At 35.7% G+C, this 15,279-nt stretch overlaps 1 protein-coding gene across 1 annotated transcript in view; it reads right to left on the bottom strand.

Moving 5' to 3' along the window:
• Positions 1 to 15,279, bottom strand: part of C32H10orf67 (chromosome 32 C10orf67 homolog) — a 157,804-nt gene that overhangs the window by 63,366 nt on the left and 79,159 nt on the right. Inside the window, exons 8-10 of the mRNA XM_087420748.1 lie at positions 13,531 to 13,596; positions 1,072 to 1,131; positions 220 to 396 (exon numbers count right to left, since the gene is read on the bottom strand). Coding sequence (XP_087276874.1) covers positions 220 to 396; positions 1,072 to 1,131; positions 13,531 to 13,596 — 303 coding nt within the window. The remainder of the gene's footprint in view (positions 1 to 219; positions 397 to 1,071; positions 1,132 to 13,530; positions 13,597 to 15,279) is intronic.

Genomic DNA, 15,279 nt, shown 5'->3' with positions numbered 1-15,279 from the left:
AGGGGCCTAACAAGGACACGCTAGTGCAGAGAAGAGCAGCCAGAGCCCCTTGCCCAGATTCGTACAAGGGGTAGTAGGGAGAATCAGGTGTGTTGAGACCGTTGGCTTTGTTGACGCTGGATGTGAGGTGTGACGCTGCGGTTGCAATAGCGCTAACAGAACAGTAGCCCCTACGCAGATGAAGGTGTCATAGGGTGTGGTCATGGGAGCAGTTCTTACCACATGGGGCTCTTCCTTTGACGACTGCTTTGGAGTCTTAACCGTTTTGGTCCTGACAGACGACGAACTGATGGAGGCAGAATGTGGCCTCAAAATGGCACCACTCTTGAATGGAGTCCCGGCTTGTGAGGGCCACGGGGACAAAGTGGCTTCTCTTCCCTTGACTGATCTCAGACTCTGGCACACGAAAAAGAACCAGCTTTGTTATTCTCACGTCATTCTTCAGATTTGGGTCCCTTTCTTTTCCTCCCCTCCCCTCCCCTGAGCTGGAATCGCAGGGTTGACGTTTTCAGTCCCAAAGAGCATGGGCTTCTTCTTGCTCCCATCCCACAATCCCTCTGCCCTGATTTAACCGGCAGGCTGGGTCTGCTTTTCCACTTCTCCCATTGATGCTAGTGTACTAAGAAAAACATACCAACAAATCAGTGTTTTCTGGAAGCACCTGGCAAGGGGGGGCTCTTTGTGGAGGGAAGTGAGGTGGTAGCTTGAGGTTTGCATCTTATTTGTAAGAAGGCAGAAGAATAGAAGGCAGAAGTAAAGAGACAGGAATCTGAAGAGGCAAGGCCTTGAGCCTAAGGACCAGCATCCCGGGATGTCACTTCTCACTTTCTTTACGCCAGGCTTGCTGTCTCAACGCCCTACCCACCCACTCTCCTTCTCACTGCCCTCTGCCATCAGCCTTCTGGTCTCCCATCCACATTTCCTGCCTCACTGTTAAGGATTTTCTCCTTCAAACTCAGATGTTAGAAAGTGAAAAGCTTTGGTATGGTATGTATACATTCTTCAACCCACATGCCAAAATAAGAGAAGCACAGAATAAAAGAAAAAGAAAAAAAGAACTTAAATGCAAACCCTTCTGCTCGTGCTGTCAAACTTTCTTCTTGTTTCCATGTCCTCTTTCTGCTTATTAATCTGTGAAATTGAAGGCGTGTATCATTTGCAAAGATTAAAAAGGAGAATTTTCTATAAAACATCTTTAAGCAATGAAAGAGTAGCATTTTAAACCATTTGACTCCAAAACTATTATGGGAATACAAGCTATAATGCTAAATATAAATTAGAATAGAAAACAGATTTGGACCCAGAAAAAAAGCAGTTGAAAAGAAGTGAACAGAAATAGATAAAATTGTAAATATTTAAAGTCATTAGCATTTGTTTATTGCTTTAGATATAATAGAGATTACAGAGAAACATGCATTGTTTGCTTATGTGGTGATAATTTGTTTCATCTATTATAATAGCTATAAATGCCAGGCCTTATCAGAATTTTTGGAGAAATTTCAGATAATTTAATAGTCAAACTTCGATAATGTAATGAATGAAATTTTAGTTTAAAAAGTCAATTCTAATTTCCAGGTATAAAAGACATTTTATCAAAATATATATATATATATATATATATATATTTAACTGAGATATAATTGACATATAACATTATATTAGTTTCAGGCATACAATATAATAATTCAATATTTGTATATACTGCAAAATGATCACCACAATAAGTCTAGTTAACATCCATCACCATACATAGTTTTTTTCTTGTGATGAGAACTTTTAAGATTGTTAAAGCTATACATTTGCAAGGTTTTTATATTTTACATGAAATTGCTCAATATTTACTCTAAATGGACTATAAAAAGTTAAGGATGTAAATTACAATTGCTAGAGCAATCACTAAAAGGTAGGCAAAAAGCCAAAATAATAATAGAGAAATTAAAATGGAATTCTAAAATATATTAGAAGGAAGGTAAAAAAAAAAAAGAAACAGAAGAAAAACAACAAAAAACAAATAGTGAAATGGTAGACCTAAATCCAACCCTATCAACAACAATAATATTGAATGTTGATAGACTAAACAGTCTAGTTAAAATTCAGAAATAGCCAGAATGCATAAACCAGCTGGACCCAGCTATTTACTGTCTCTAACAGACGCACTTTAAATATAAACACACAGAGAGATTGAAAATAAGTGCATTGAAAAAGACACGCAATGCAAACATAAAAAGGCTGGAGGGCTACATTTATACCTAATATATAGAATAGATTTCAGAATTAAAGCATTACTAGAGATAAAGAGGGACATTTCATGATGATAAAAGGATCGATTCATAGGAAGACATAGCAATCATAAATGTGTATGTGCCTAATAACAGAGCTTTAAAATACATGAAGTAAAAACTGGCAAAATTATAGGGAGAAATAAATAACACCTCTCTCTTGGCAATCGATAGAAATAGAAAAAAAAAAGTTAAAGATATATAGATGACCTGAAAAACATTATCACTGCCTTGATCTAATTGATAACACCAACAACTGGAGAATACAAATTATTTTCCAGTATATAGAGCACAGTCCCATGACAGACTATATGCTGATTGGCCATAAAATCACTTCCAATATATTAATAAAGATTAAAATCATACAGAGAATATTCTCTGATCACAATGGAATTAAACTAGAAATTAATAACAAAAATATATCTAGAAAAATCACTAATATTTATAATTTAAGTAACATAGTTCTAAATCACAAAGGAAATCAGAAATTAGAAAATATTCCAAACTGAATGAAAATACAGGATATCAAAATTTGTTAGATGCAGATGAGATAGGGCATCGAGGGAAATTAATAGCTTTAAGTGCTCATACTAAAAATAATAAAAAGTCTGAAGTCAGTTACCTAAGGTTCTACACTAAGAACATAGAAAAAGGAGAGTAAAATAAATAAAAAGTAAGCAGAAGGGGAAAAAAAATAATGATCAGAGCAGATACCAATAAAATTAAAAAAACACAAACAATAGAGAAAGAGCCAAAACTAATTTCTTGAAAAGATCAAGAAAATTGATAAACTCCCAACTAGACTGATCAAGACCATAATTTACTTTTTTGTGTGTGTATGTGAGGAAGATTATCCCTGAATTAACATCTGTTGATAATCCTCCTCTTTTTTGCTGAGGAAGCTTGGCCCTGGGCTACCATCCATGCCATCTACTTCCACCACAGCATGGCTTGACAAGTGGTGTGTAGGTCCGCGCCCGGCATCCGAACCTGCAAACCCCAGACCCCCAAAGTGGAGTACACGAACTTAACCGCTATGCCACCAGGCCAGCCCAAGACCATAATTTACTAATATCAGGAATGAAAGAGGGTGTATTATTTCAGGTCCTACAGATACTAGAAGGATAATAAGGGAATATTTTGGAAAAACTCATACCAACAAATTCATAATTTATCTAACAGATAAATTGAATAATACAACCTAACAAAACTGACACAAAATGAAATAGAAAATATGAATAGCTCTATAGCTATTAAAGGAAATAAATCTATTATCAAAAACTTTCACATAAAGAAAACTCTAGACCCAGATAGTTTCACTGGTGAATTCTTTCAAACACTTAAGAACAAAACACCAAATCTTTTCAATAATATCACTAAAATTTTCAGAACATAGAAAAGGAAGCCATATTTCCCAACTCATTTTATGAGGCCAGCATAACTCTAACACTAAAACCGAAAAAACACACTGGGAAACAAAAAAGAAAATTTAGAGGCCAATATCCCCTGTGAACATAGATTCAAAGTCCTCAACAAACTATTAGCAAATTGATATATAGTAGTATATAAAATGTATAATAGATCATGACAAAGTGGAGTAAATCTCAGGAATGCAAAATTGCTTTAACATTCAAAAACCAAAGTATTTCACCATATTACAGGATAAAGGAGAAAAAATATTATTTCAATAGCTGCAGAAAAAAGCATTTGACAAAATTCAACAGCCATACATGATAGAAACTCTCAGAAAACTAGGAATAGAAGGAAACTTCCTCATCTTGACAAATGACTGCCATGAAAAACTTATAGCCAAATGATACTTAATGATGAAATAATAGACTGGGAACAAGGCAAGAATGCTTATTCTCACCACTGCTATGCATCATTGTATTGGAAGTCCTATACATTGTAATAAAACACTAAAAAGAATTAAAAAGTACAAACATCAGAAACATATAGGTAAAACTGTCTCTATTTACAGACCTGATTGTCTACATATGAAATCCTAAGGAATCTACAAAATTATTATTGTAACTAATAAATGAATCTAACAAGATTGTAGGATACAAAGTTAATATAAAATCAATTGTATTTTTATATACCAGTACCAAACAATTAGAAACGAAATCTAAAAATAATTCCAGGGGCCGGCCCTGTGGTGTAGAGGTTAAGTGCGTGGGCTCTGCTGCTGGAAGCCTGGGTTTGGATCCCGGGCGCGCACTGATGCACCACTTGTCAGGCCATGCTGTGGCAGTGTCCCACATAAAGTGGAGGAAGATCGGCAGGGATGTTAGCTCAGGGCCAGTCTTCCCCAGCAAAAAGAGGAGGATTGGCATTGATGTTAGCTCAAGGCTGATCTTCCTGACAAAATAAATAAATAAATAAATAAATAAATAAATAAATAAATAAATAAATAAATAAATAAATTTCATTTACAATAGCATCAAAAATATAAAATACTTAGGAACAAATTTAAGAAAAGATGTGCAAGAGGTCTACACTGAAAATGACAACATACCAGTAATGAAAATTAAAGAAAACCTAAATAAATGGAGATATATACTATGCTCCAGATTTGATGACTCAGTCTAGTAATATATTAATATGTCAGTCTCTTCAAATTGATCTATATATTTACCACAATCCTAACCATAACACACTACGTGTTTTTTTTTTTGTAAAAATGGACAAGATGTTTCTAAAATCTGTATGACAATACAGAGGATCTAGAATTTTCAAAATGATTTTGAAAATGAACAAAGTTGGAGGACTAACTGTTACCTGATTTCAAGACTTATGATAAAGCTACAGTAATTGAGATAGGGTGGTGGTCAGGGGAGGAGAATGGAAAAGTGGCCATTAGATTGGGCAACAGGTAGGTCATGAGAGACTTGATCAAGAGCAGTTTCAGTCAATGAGGAATGTGGAAGCTAGATCGCAGTGGATTGAAGAGATATTGGGAAATAAGGCAGTGGAGACAGAAAGATAAACAACACTCGGAATGTTTGTGAAGAGGAAGAGCGAAATGTCTTTGTAGCTAGAGAGTATCTTTTAACTACGGGAGATACTCAAACATGTTTGTTTGCAGGAAAGAATGGTCCAGCAGAAAGGGAAAACTGATGAAAGCTAGAGACGCAAGACAACTGTGGAAACTCTGGATGGAGGACAACCCTTCATCATGAGACAGGAGAGGAGGAAAAGATAGGTGGAGTCATTAATACATTAATTTGTTGGTATTCAGATCTTCCCACTAAATCAATCACTTAATCAACAAACATGTATTAAGTACTATTGTGTACTGGGCACCACACTAGGCTCTCAGAACAAATAAGACATAAACCTTGCCCTCAAGCTTTTACATTCTAGTAGAAAATGGGTTTCTAAAATGCTTCAATTTTTAAAAAAATATTAGATATATACAAAAAATGTATGCAATGCAAATGTAAGTTAGAAAACATAGTAATAATATGACCATCCAACTTGAGAAAGAGAACAATACCAATGCTGTTGAAGCTCCCTTTGTAATTGTCACCAATCCCATTACCACCGCCACCCTCCCAACCTGGTTACAACTAATCTGAGTTTTGTGTTTGAAATTCCCTTTTCTTTTCTTTCTTTCTTTTTTTTTTTGCTGAGGAAGATTCACCCTGAGCTAACATCCATTGCCAATCTTCCTCTTTTTTTGCTTGAGGAAGATTAGCCTGTGCTAACATCTGTGCCAATCTTCCTCTACTTTACATGTGGGTCACTGCCACAGCATGGCTGGTGAGTGGTGTAGGTTCATGCCTAGGACCCGGACCCGGGAACCTGGGCCGCTGAAGTGGAGTGCACAGGACTTTAACCACTTGGCCACTTGGCTAGGCCCCCCTTTTCTTTTCTTGATAATTTTTCATCGGTTTTATAGATTTACAGTTTTACCACATTGGCATCCCTAAACAATATACAAATTTAATTTTGCTTTATTTTTTAACTTTATTAAAAAATTATAATGTATGTATTCTTCCTCAACTTGTTTGTTTCATCGTTTCTGAGAGTAACTCGTGTTGATACAGGTTATAGTACTTCATTCATATTCATATGTATACATATAGTATATAAGCATACAAATACAACATAACTTATTTATCCACTTTTGTCAATGGACATTTGGGCAATTTTAATTTTTTTCTTTTATAGATAATATTGCTTTGAATATGCTTGTACATGTTCTCTCAGGCACATGTGCTAAAGATCTTTTAGGTGACTGTTATACGCCTGGGAGTGAAATTTGGGGTCATATGTTAAGAGAATGGTCATCTTCAGAAGATAACACAAAATTGTTTTCCAAAGTTTTTGTACCAATATACACAGTTCCCATTAGTTTATGAGAATTCTCTCCATTCCATATTCTCACCAACACTTGGTATTGTTGTATTATTAATGAAATCAAGCACATTTTCATGTTTATTGGTCATTGAGTCTCCTCTTTTGTAAAGTGCCTGTTAAAGACTTTTGTCCATTTTTCTATTGGGTTGTTTGTCTTTTTCTTATGGATTTGAAGGAGCTAGTCATATATTCTTGAAACAGCTTTGTGAATATATAAGTGGTGTGAATATCTTTGCCAAATTCATGGCTGGACTTTTTTACTTTCTATGGGGCAGTCTTCTGATGAGAGGGGCTCTTAATTTTCATATGGTTGAAATTTTTAATTTTCCTTTTATACTTTATTTTGTGTCTTGTTTAGGCAATAATTTCTACTTTGAGCTCATATGATTTTTTTTCCTAAAAGTTCAAGCGATTTTCTTTTCCTTTACGTTTGAATCCTTAATCCATACAAAATGGATTTGCATCGTGTGAGGTAGGGATCCAATTTCATTTGATGCAATTGTTTAATCAATGGTCAAGCATCTTTAGTGAAAATTCCACCCTGTTCCCACTGATCTGTAGTACTGACATACATAGGTATTTACATATGTCTGGTTCTCTTCCTGGTTTCTCTATTTTGTCCCAATGGTCTCTTTGTCTATTCCTGTCCCAGTACCATAATACCCTAATTGCCTTATATTTATATTAATAGCTTACAGGAGAAGTCACTCCCTACCCCATCATGTCATTTATTTTACTTTAGGATTTTCCTAGTTATTCTTGACCCTTTGATCTTCCATATAAATTTTAAAATAAGCTTGTCAATTCCATGAAAATCCTTGTAGTAATTTTGGTTGGAATTTTATTGAATATACAGATGAATTTGGTGAAAACTAATATCTCTATGATATTGTCTGCCTATTCATGACTAAGTTACATCCCTTCATTTATTTAGTTTTGGTAATCTCATTCAATAAAAATCCATTGGGATTTTTACAAATTTTTGTTAGGTCTATTCACGAACACTTTATAATTTTTATTGCTATTTAATTGATTATAAATTTTTATAAATTATAATTTCTCTTAATTTTTGATTGATAAATACAATTGATTTTGTATATTGATGTTATATCCAGCAATCTTGTTAATTCCAATAATTTGTCTTCAGTCTCTCGGGGGCTTGTCTAAGTGGACAATCACGTCCTCCTTGAATAATAACAGAGTTCTTATTTTTTCCATTCTAATTTTTCCTCTCACTTTCTTTTTTCTTATTCTACTACACTGCCCAGAATTTCCAAAATAACTAAAAAATGGTAGTAGGCAACCTCGTCTTGTACTGATTTTAAAGAGAACGCTTCTTGTGTTTCACCATGAAGTATGTTTGCTGTAGGTTTTACTCTTTAGCAAGGTAAAGAGGTTTCCTCCTCCTTCTCCCAAGAGGTAGTGTGTGTGTGTGTATGCGATTGAATGTTATTTTTTTTCAAAGAATTTGCAGTCATCTATTCAGAATATCATACAATTTTTCTCCTTTAATCTGATTGTGTGGGGAATTACATGAATAGTTTTTGCCCAATCCTTTTAAAACTATATGCATTCAGGGGGCCAGCCCAGTGGTGTAGTGATTAAGTTCGCGTGCTCCACTTCGGCAACCTGGGGTTCAAGGGTTCGGTTCCCCGGGTGCAGATCTATGCACCACTCATCAAGCCATGCTGTGGCAGACGTCCCACATAAAATGGAGGAGGATGGGCAGAGATATTAGCCCAGGGCCAATCTTTCTTAGCAAAAAGAGGAGGATTGGCAATGGACGTTAGCTCAGGGCTAGTCTTCCTCACCAAAAAGAAAAGAAAAAAAAAAACTGTATGCATTCATTTGCATTTTGCAACTTTTGCCTCATATTGTTCATGAGATTTATCCATATCACTGTAAATCATTCCACAACTAATTTAATTTATCCTATTTTAGATGAACATTTGGATTGTTTCCAATTTGGGGCTATTACCAACAATGTTGCCCTGAACATTCTTGAAAATGTCTCCTGGTCATGAGTCATTGTAGGGTATGCTCACCTTAGACATTAATAGATCATTTGCCAAGCAATTGCCAAAATTAGTTCTACTAAGTTTTATTCCCACCATCCTCATATGAAAGTTCTCATTGCTTCACAACTTTGTCAACACTTAGTATTGTAAGTAAATCTCTTATTTTTAACCAATCAATCTGGTGTGGTTTCTTTATGGCTTTGTTTTCTTTTTTTTTTTTTGGTGAGGAATATTGGCCCTGGACTAATGTCTGTTGCCAGTCTTCTTTTTGCTGAGGGAGATTGGCCCTGAGCTAACATCCGTGCCCATCTTCCTCTATTTTGTATGTGGGATACTGCCACAGCATGGCTTGATGAGTGGTGTGTAGGTTCTGCCAGGGACCTGAACCTGCGAACCCCAGGCTGCTGAAGGGGAGCACTTGAACTTAACCTGGGCCAGCCCTGGTTTTGATTTCTTTATGGTTTTAATCTTTTTCACTGATTGTTAACGAGGTTGTATATATTTCTGTATGTTCCTCATCTGCATTGCCACCTTTCAACTCTTTGCCTATTTTTATATTGGATATTTTATCTTTTATTAAATTGATTTTTAGGAGGTATTTCTATTTTTTGGATACTCACACTTTGTCAACTCTGTGACTTGTGAAATCATCACTATAATCAAGGTAATGAACACATCCACCACCCCTAAAAGTTTCCTTCAGCTTCTTTGTAAGCCAACCCTCCATGCCAAACACTGATCTGCTTTCTGTCACTATATATTAATTGGCATTTTAGAGAATTTCAAGTACAAATTTTAGATAGACAAAATAAAGAATACATTTGTCTGGCTTCTTTCACTCCACATACTCTAATCTAAAATCAGTAGCATTTCTATACACTGACGACAAATTATCTGAAAGAGAATAAAGAAAACAATCCCATTTACAATAGCATCAAAAACAATAAAATTTTTAGGAAAAAGTTTAACCAAAGAGATGAATGATCTCTACACTGAAAACTACAAGACTTTGATGAAAAAAATTGAAGATGACACAAATGAATGGAAAGATATCCTGTGTTCATGGATTGGAAGAATTAATATTGTTAAAATGTCCATACTACTCAAAGTCATCTATAGAGTCAACGTAATCCCTATCAGGATTCCAACGGCAGTTTTTACAGAAGTAGAAAGGACGATCCTAAAATTTATATAGAACCACAAAAGACCCCAAAAAGCCAAAGTAATACTGAGAAAGAATAACAAAGCTGGAGACATCACACTTCCTGATTTCAAGCTATATTATAAAGCTATAGTAGTCAGAACAGTCTGGTACTAGCATAAAAACAGACACATAGATCAGTGAAGCATAATCAAGACCACAGAAATAAACGCATGCATATATAGTCAATTAATATTTGACAAGGAAGCCAAGAATACTCAATGGATAAAAGACAGTGTCTTCAATAAATGGTGCTGAGAAAATTGGATATTTACATATAAAAGAATGAAACTAGACCCCTATCTTACACCACTCACAAAAATTAACTGAAGACTTAATTGACTTAAAGACCGGAAACCATAAAACTCCTAGAAGAAAACATAGGGAAAAAGATCCTTGACATGGGTCTTGGCAATCATTTTCTGGATATGACACCCAAAGCGCAAGTGATAAAATAAAAAATAAACAAGTGAGACTACATCAAACCAAAAAGCTTCTGCACAGCAAAAGAAACAATCAACAAAATGAAAAGGCAACCTACAGAGTGGGAAAAAATATTTGGAAACCATATATCTGATAAAAGGTTAAAATCCAAAATATATAAAAATTTCATACAACTCAATAGCTAAAAAACAAATAATCTCATTAAAAATGGGCAGATGACCTGAGTAGACATTTTTTCAAAGATATTGAAATGGCCAACAGATACATGAAAAGATGCTCAATATCACTAATCATCAGGAAAATGCAAATCAAAACCACAATGAGCTATCACCACTCGTTACAATGGTTATCATCAACAGGACAAGACATAAGTGTTGTCGAGAACGTGGAGAAAAGGGAACCCTTGTGCACTGTTGGTGGAAATGTAAATTGGTGTAGTCTCTATGGAAAACAGTGATTTTCCTCACAACAGTTTCCTCAAATAGTGATTCCTCAAAAAATTAAAAATAGAACTACTATATGATCCAGCAATACCCAATCCTTTTGGGTATTTATCTGAACGAATCAAAAACACTAACTTGAAAAGATATCTGCACTCCCATGTCATTGTGGCATTATTTACAACAGGCAAGACATGGAAGCAACCTAAGTGTCCATAGGTGGATGAATGGATGAAGAAAATGTGGCATATATATATATATATATATATATATATATACACACACACACACACACACAACAGAATATTACTCAGCCATAAAAAACAAGCAAATCTTGCCATTTGTGATACCATGTATGGACCTTGAGAGCATAGGCTAAGTGAAATAAGTCAGACAGAGAAAGACAAACATTGTATGATCTCACTTATTTGTGGAATCTTAAAAGAAACAACAACAACAACAAAACCTCATAGATACAGAAAACAGACTGGTGGTTGTCAGAAGCAAAGGTGGTGGGTGAAATGGGTGAAAGGGGTCAAAAGGCACAAACTTCCATTACAAAACAAATAAGTCCTGGGGATGTAATGTACAGCCTGGTGACTATAGTTAATAATACTGTGTTGTATATTTGAAAGTTGCTAAGAGAGTAAATCTTAAAAGTTCTCATCACAAGAAAAAAATTTTTGTAACTTTGTGTGGTGATGAATGTTAACTAAGCTTACTGTGGTGATCATTTCACAATATATACATATTATATCAAATCATTTTGTTGTACACCTATATTTGTTATATGTACAAGGTACAATGTTATATGGCAATTATATCTCAATTTAAAAAAAGATAAATGAAAGCCGCTAAGTGTAGGAATCACAGGAAGATACAAAATTATTTCATATGCTTTCCTAAAGCCAATCTAAAGATACGATCACTCCATATTTCATTGCTTGCCCATACTTACTGATCGTGCCTTTTTACTACCAGCTCTTTGACTTTTTAAACTAAGCTCTTAACAGGCCAGAAAATAAACTCTAGTGGAAAACAGCAATAGACAAGCATGGAACAAATTCATGAGAAAGTTTTTCAATTTTTGCAAAACGACTCTGACAATTGCAAAACGACAATTTTTGCAACCCCACCTTCTCCCACTCCTCCATCTGGGCGTAATCACAAATCTTCACTTCTGGAAGAAAGCACCATGGCAAGAAACAAAGGAAGCCCAATAATCACAAAGCCAGCCTCCCTCCCAGTGAGTGACAGAATGCCTTGGCGGCAGGGGGAGGGGGCACCAAATAGCTACCTTGCTGGGCCCAAAGGTACGCCATGGAAACCATGGTCACAAGAAGAACCTTATGCATACTCCCTCTACTGAAAACGTGAACCCCCAAACTAGCTCTGAGCGTGCTGAAGGCTCTTGAGCTGTTGTGGGGTTTGTGATGCGCGATCTCGCTGCTTAGCAACAAGCGTGGTGCTCAACAAACTTCTAAACAACAAAATAAAACATGATTGGTTCCCCTGTGGGCAATATAATAGCACCGGTTAACCGCTTACAGTCCAAATAAAGAGGGAAAGTAATACAAAAATCATGCAGTCTGTTCCTAGTATAGGCACAAACACACTGATTAAGTAGTTTAATTTCTTCTCTAATACTGTTAACACACTGACAATATAACATTCGCCCCCACTCTATAAACACACTTTCAATTTCAATGACAATGTGAACATTTCCTTGTTTGTTTTCAGAAACAGCTTCTGGACTTTGGAGGAATGACAGAAGAGGGTGAGGGTGGGGCAGAAGAAATTGACAAAGTAGACCCAAATAATGGAGACGATTTTTATACGCCAGGTATTTAAAAGTAAAGGGTTCAAAATAACATATTTTGAACACAGTGTCTGTGAACAGCTAACCATAATCTTTTCCCTTGCCTGCCTTCCCAAGTTGGTTTCATAGAAGGCTTTATTGTAGTCCTGAAGCATTGTTTTGCATTAATTTCTATGACAAGGAACCCAAAACCCATGGTGCTGAGAGCAACAAAACAGAGTTAGGGAAACAGTCATGACTTGGCACAAAGTGTGACAAGCTGTAAAAAAGGGAATGTTTCAATATCTGAAGTGGTGTTGATTTCCTATGAACAACCTTTTCTCTTCGAAACAGTATCATATTCTTTTCAAGCACATTTAGAACGCAAGTCAAGCTGTGTTTTATTTCTGATTATAATAAACACAGTCAGTTTATTATAACAAAGACATGCTAGTGATGATCTGTTGGAAGCCCAAGTACAACACCATAAGCTGGGCGGGGGGTGGGGTGGGGGGCCTAGGGGGTGGGCAGTCAACTGATAAAATAAAAGACCAGCCGTCTGGAAAGTTCTCTTAAAAGAACATAAAAAAGGCAGTGTTTTCTTATGAGACTAACACAGAATGCCAAAACTTCTAGCTGGGCTTTTTTTTTGTTGTCACTTATGGCAATTTGTAACTAAAAACAGCAAATCCTTCAAAATATTGGGCTCTCATATTTGGGTTTTTTTTTTTAAATCTCCATAATAAAATTCAAAAATTTTGTACACTGCTTTAAATTGTAATATTTTTTCTTATGTAAGACTCTTCTACATAGTAAGTATATTTATTACAGTACTACTCAAACTGTTTTCTTAAAAATGTTCATAATTATGCATGCATTTAGATTATTGACAAAGATTAAATGAATAGTTCACAGTAAACAGTTACAAATAAAGTTTATAGTTCCTGAGTTCAAATTTATTAGGACGTAATGTAAATCATCTTACCATGTCTTGAACCAATGATTTTTCAAAATCAAGCTCCTGCATTAATCTGTCTCTACCATCAATTAACTGAAAGAGAAGGATATTACATTTTGATTAAAGAACAGAACACTTGAAATTCTTCCTCAATAGAATTTAGTGAAATATATGTTGATTCTAAATATGAGAAAAATGGATCCTAATATGATCAAAGGAAAAATTAAATGTCTACATGTTATCATGTAATTATATTATTATATAATCATTATATGTTTTTTATTATATGTGAGCAAAATATACACAGAAAATGTCAATTTATTTACAACCTTCCTCACTCTGTCCCCCCAAAATGTGACCTCAATACATAATAAAGCAAGTCCTAGTCTCTAAAAAAGAGAAATTTTGCTTTATTCTTTATATGACCAATTTTTCTTATTTTAGGTTTTTGTGCTATATGCATATCAAGGCATATTCAGACCAATTGAAAATAGCTATCAAGGGCCGGCCCCGTGGCTTAGCGGTTAGGTGTGCACGCTCCGCTGCTGGCGGCCCGGGTTCAGATCCCGGGCACGCACCGACGCACCGCTTCTCCGGCCATGCTGAGGCTGCGTCCCACATACAGCAACTAGAAGATGTGCAGCTATGACATACAACTATCTACTGGGGCTTTGGGGGAAAAAAATAAATAAAATTATAAAAAAAAAAAAAGAAAATAGCTATCAAAAGCAGATACTGCCATTGTACTCATATGACTTGCCTCAGTATTTTAATAATTGTTTGCCATTTGCGTGTGTTATAAACACTGATAAAATTCCACCCTTGGTTTTGACATCCATTCAATTCAAGGAATTCACATATTCGTTCATTTCATAAACATGTATGGAACACCTTTCAGATGCTAGGCATTTTGTTTGGCTATGGAGGTATAAAAATGCAGTAGAACAGATCCCTTCCCCTGGAGCATCTACAGCGTGGTAGAAGAGCAATGTGAAGAAATGACTCTAGTACGTAAAAAAAATGTTAATAAATCAAATCTTCATGTAGTCAAAACCCATACAAATCCACCTGACATGGCAACCGTAATTATAATAAGATGTGTTATGCCTGGTGTTAACAGGAGAAGTACCATTTGGCAAGGGTCTTGAAGGATATGTAGAAGTTCAACAAGTTGGAGAAGGAGAAAGGTGGAGAAATGGCAAACAAAACAACAATCTAACTACAGAGGAGCATGGAGGAATGGAGGACTTGGGAAAAGTTTGGTGTTATGGGGCCCTGGGAGCATATAGATAGGAACGGCAGGAAACGACAGGAGGAGAGTCAGGGCGATATTATGAGGGCCTCGCTCAGCACAATTAGGAGTGGAAGGCAGATAACATAATGAGGAGAACAGGAGTCTGTTCAAATCAAAGCTCTGCTCCTTACTAGCTGTCTGGGTAAATTAACTCTATACTTCACGTCTCAGTTTTCTCCTCTGTAAAATTAGGGTAATAAAACCTGCTTCAAAGAGTTCTTCTGAAAAGAAGTTGAGACAGCAAATGTGAAAGTGCTTAGCTGTTCCAGGAATACAAAAATCACCCAGTACATTTTTGGGTAGCCTGATTTTATACTGAAGGCAATGGGAATCCATTGACGGTTTTAGCACATAAAATTAAGGTATTAGATAACTCTGGCAGCAACGTGGAAGCTAGATTTGAAAAGGGAGGAGAGTGGACACAGGCAAATCAGTAAGTATCTATGGAAAGGATGAGGGACACAACTAAGTCTTGCAATGTT

This window comes from Ceratotherium simum, chromosome 32, assembly GCF_057802395.1.
Source record: "Ceratotherium simum simum isolate JZ-2026a chromosome 32, ASM5780239v1, whole genome shotgun sequence".
In the NCBI taxonomy this organism is placed as follows: domain Eukaryota; kingdom Metazoa; phylum Chordata; class Mammalia; order Perissodactyla; family Rhinocerotidae; genus Ceratotherium; species Ceratotherium simum.
Note: the sequence above shows the minus strand (reverse complement) of the source record. Positions and strands in the feature narration are given on the sequence as shown.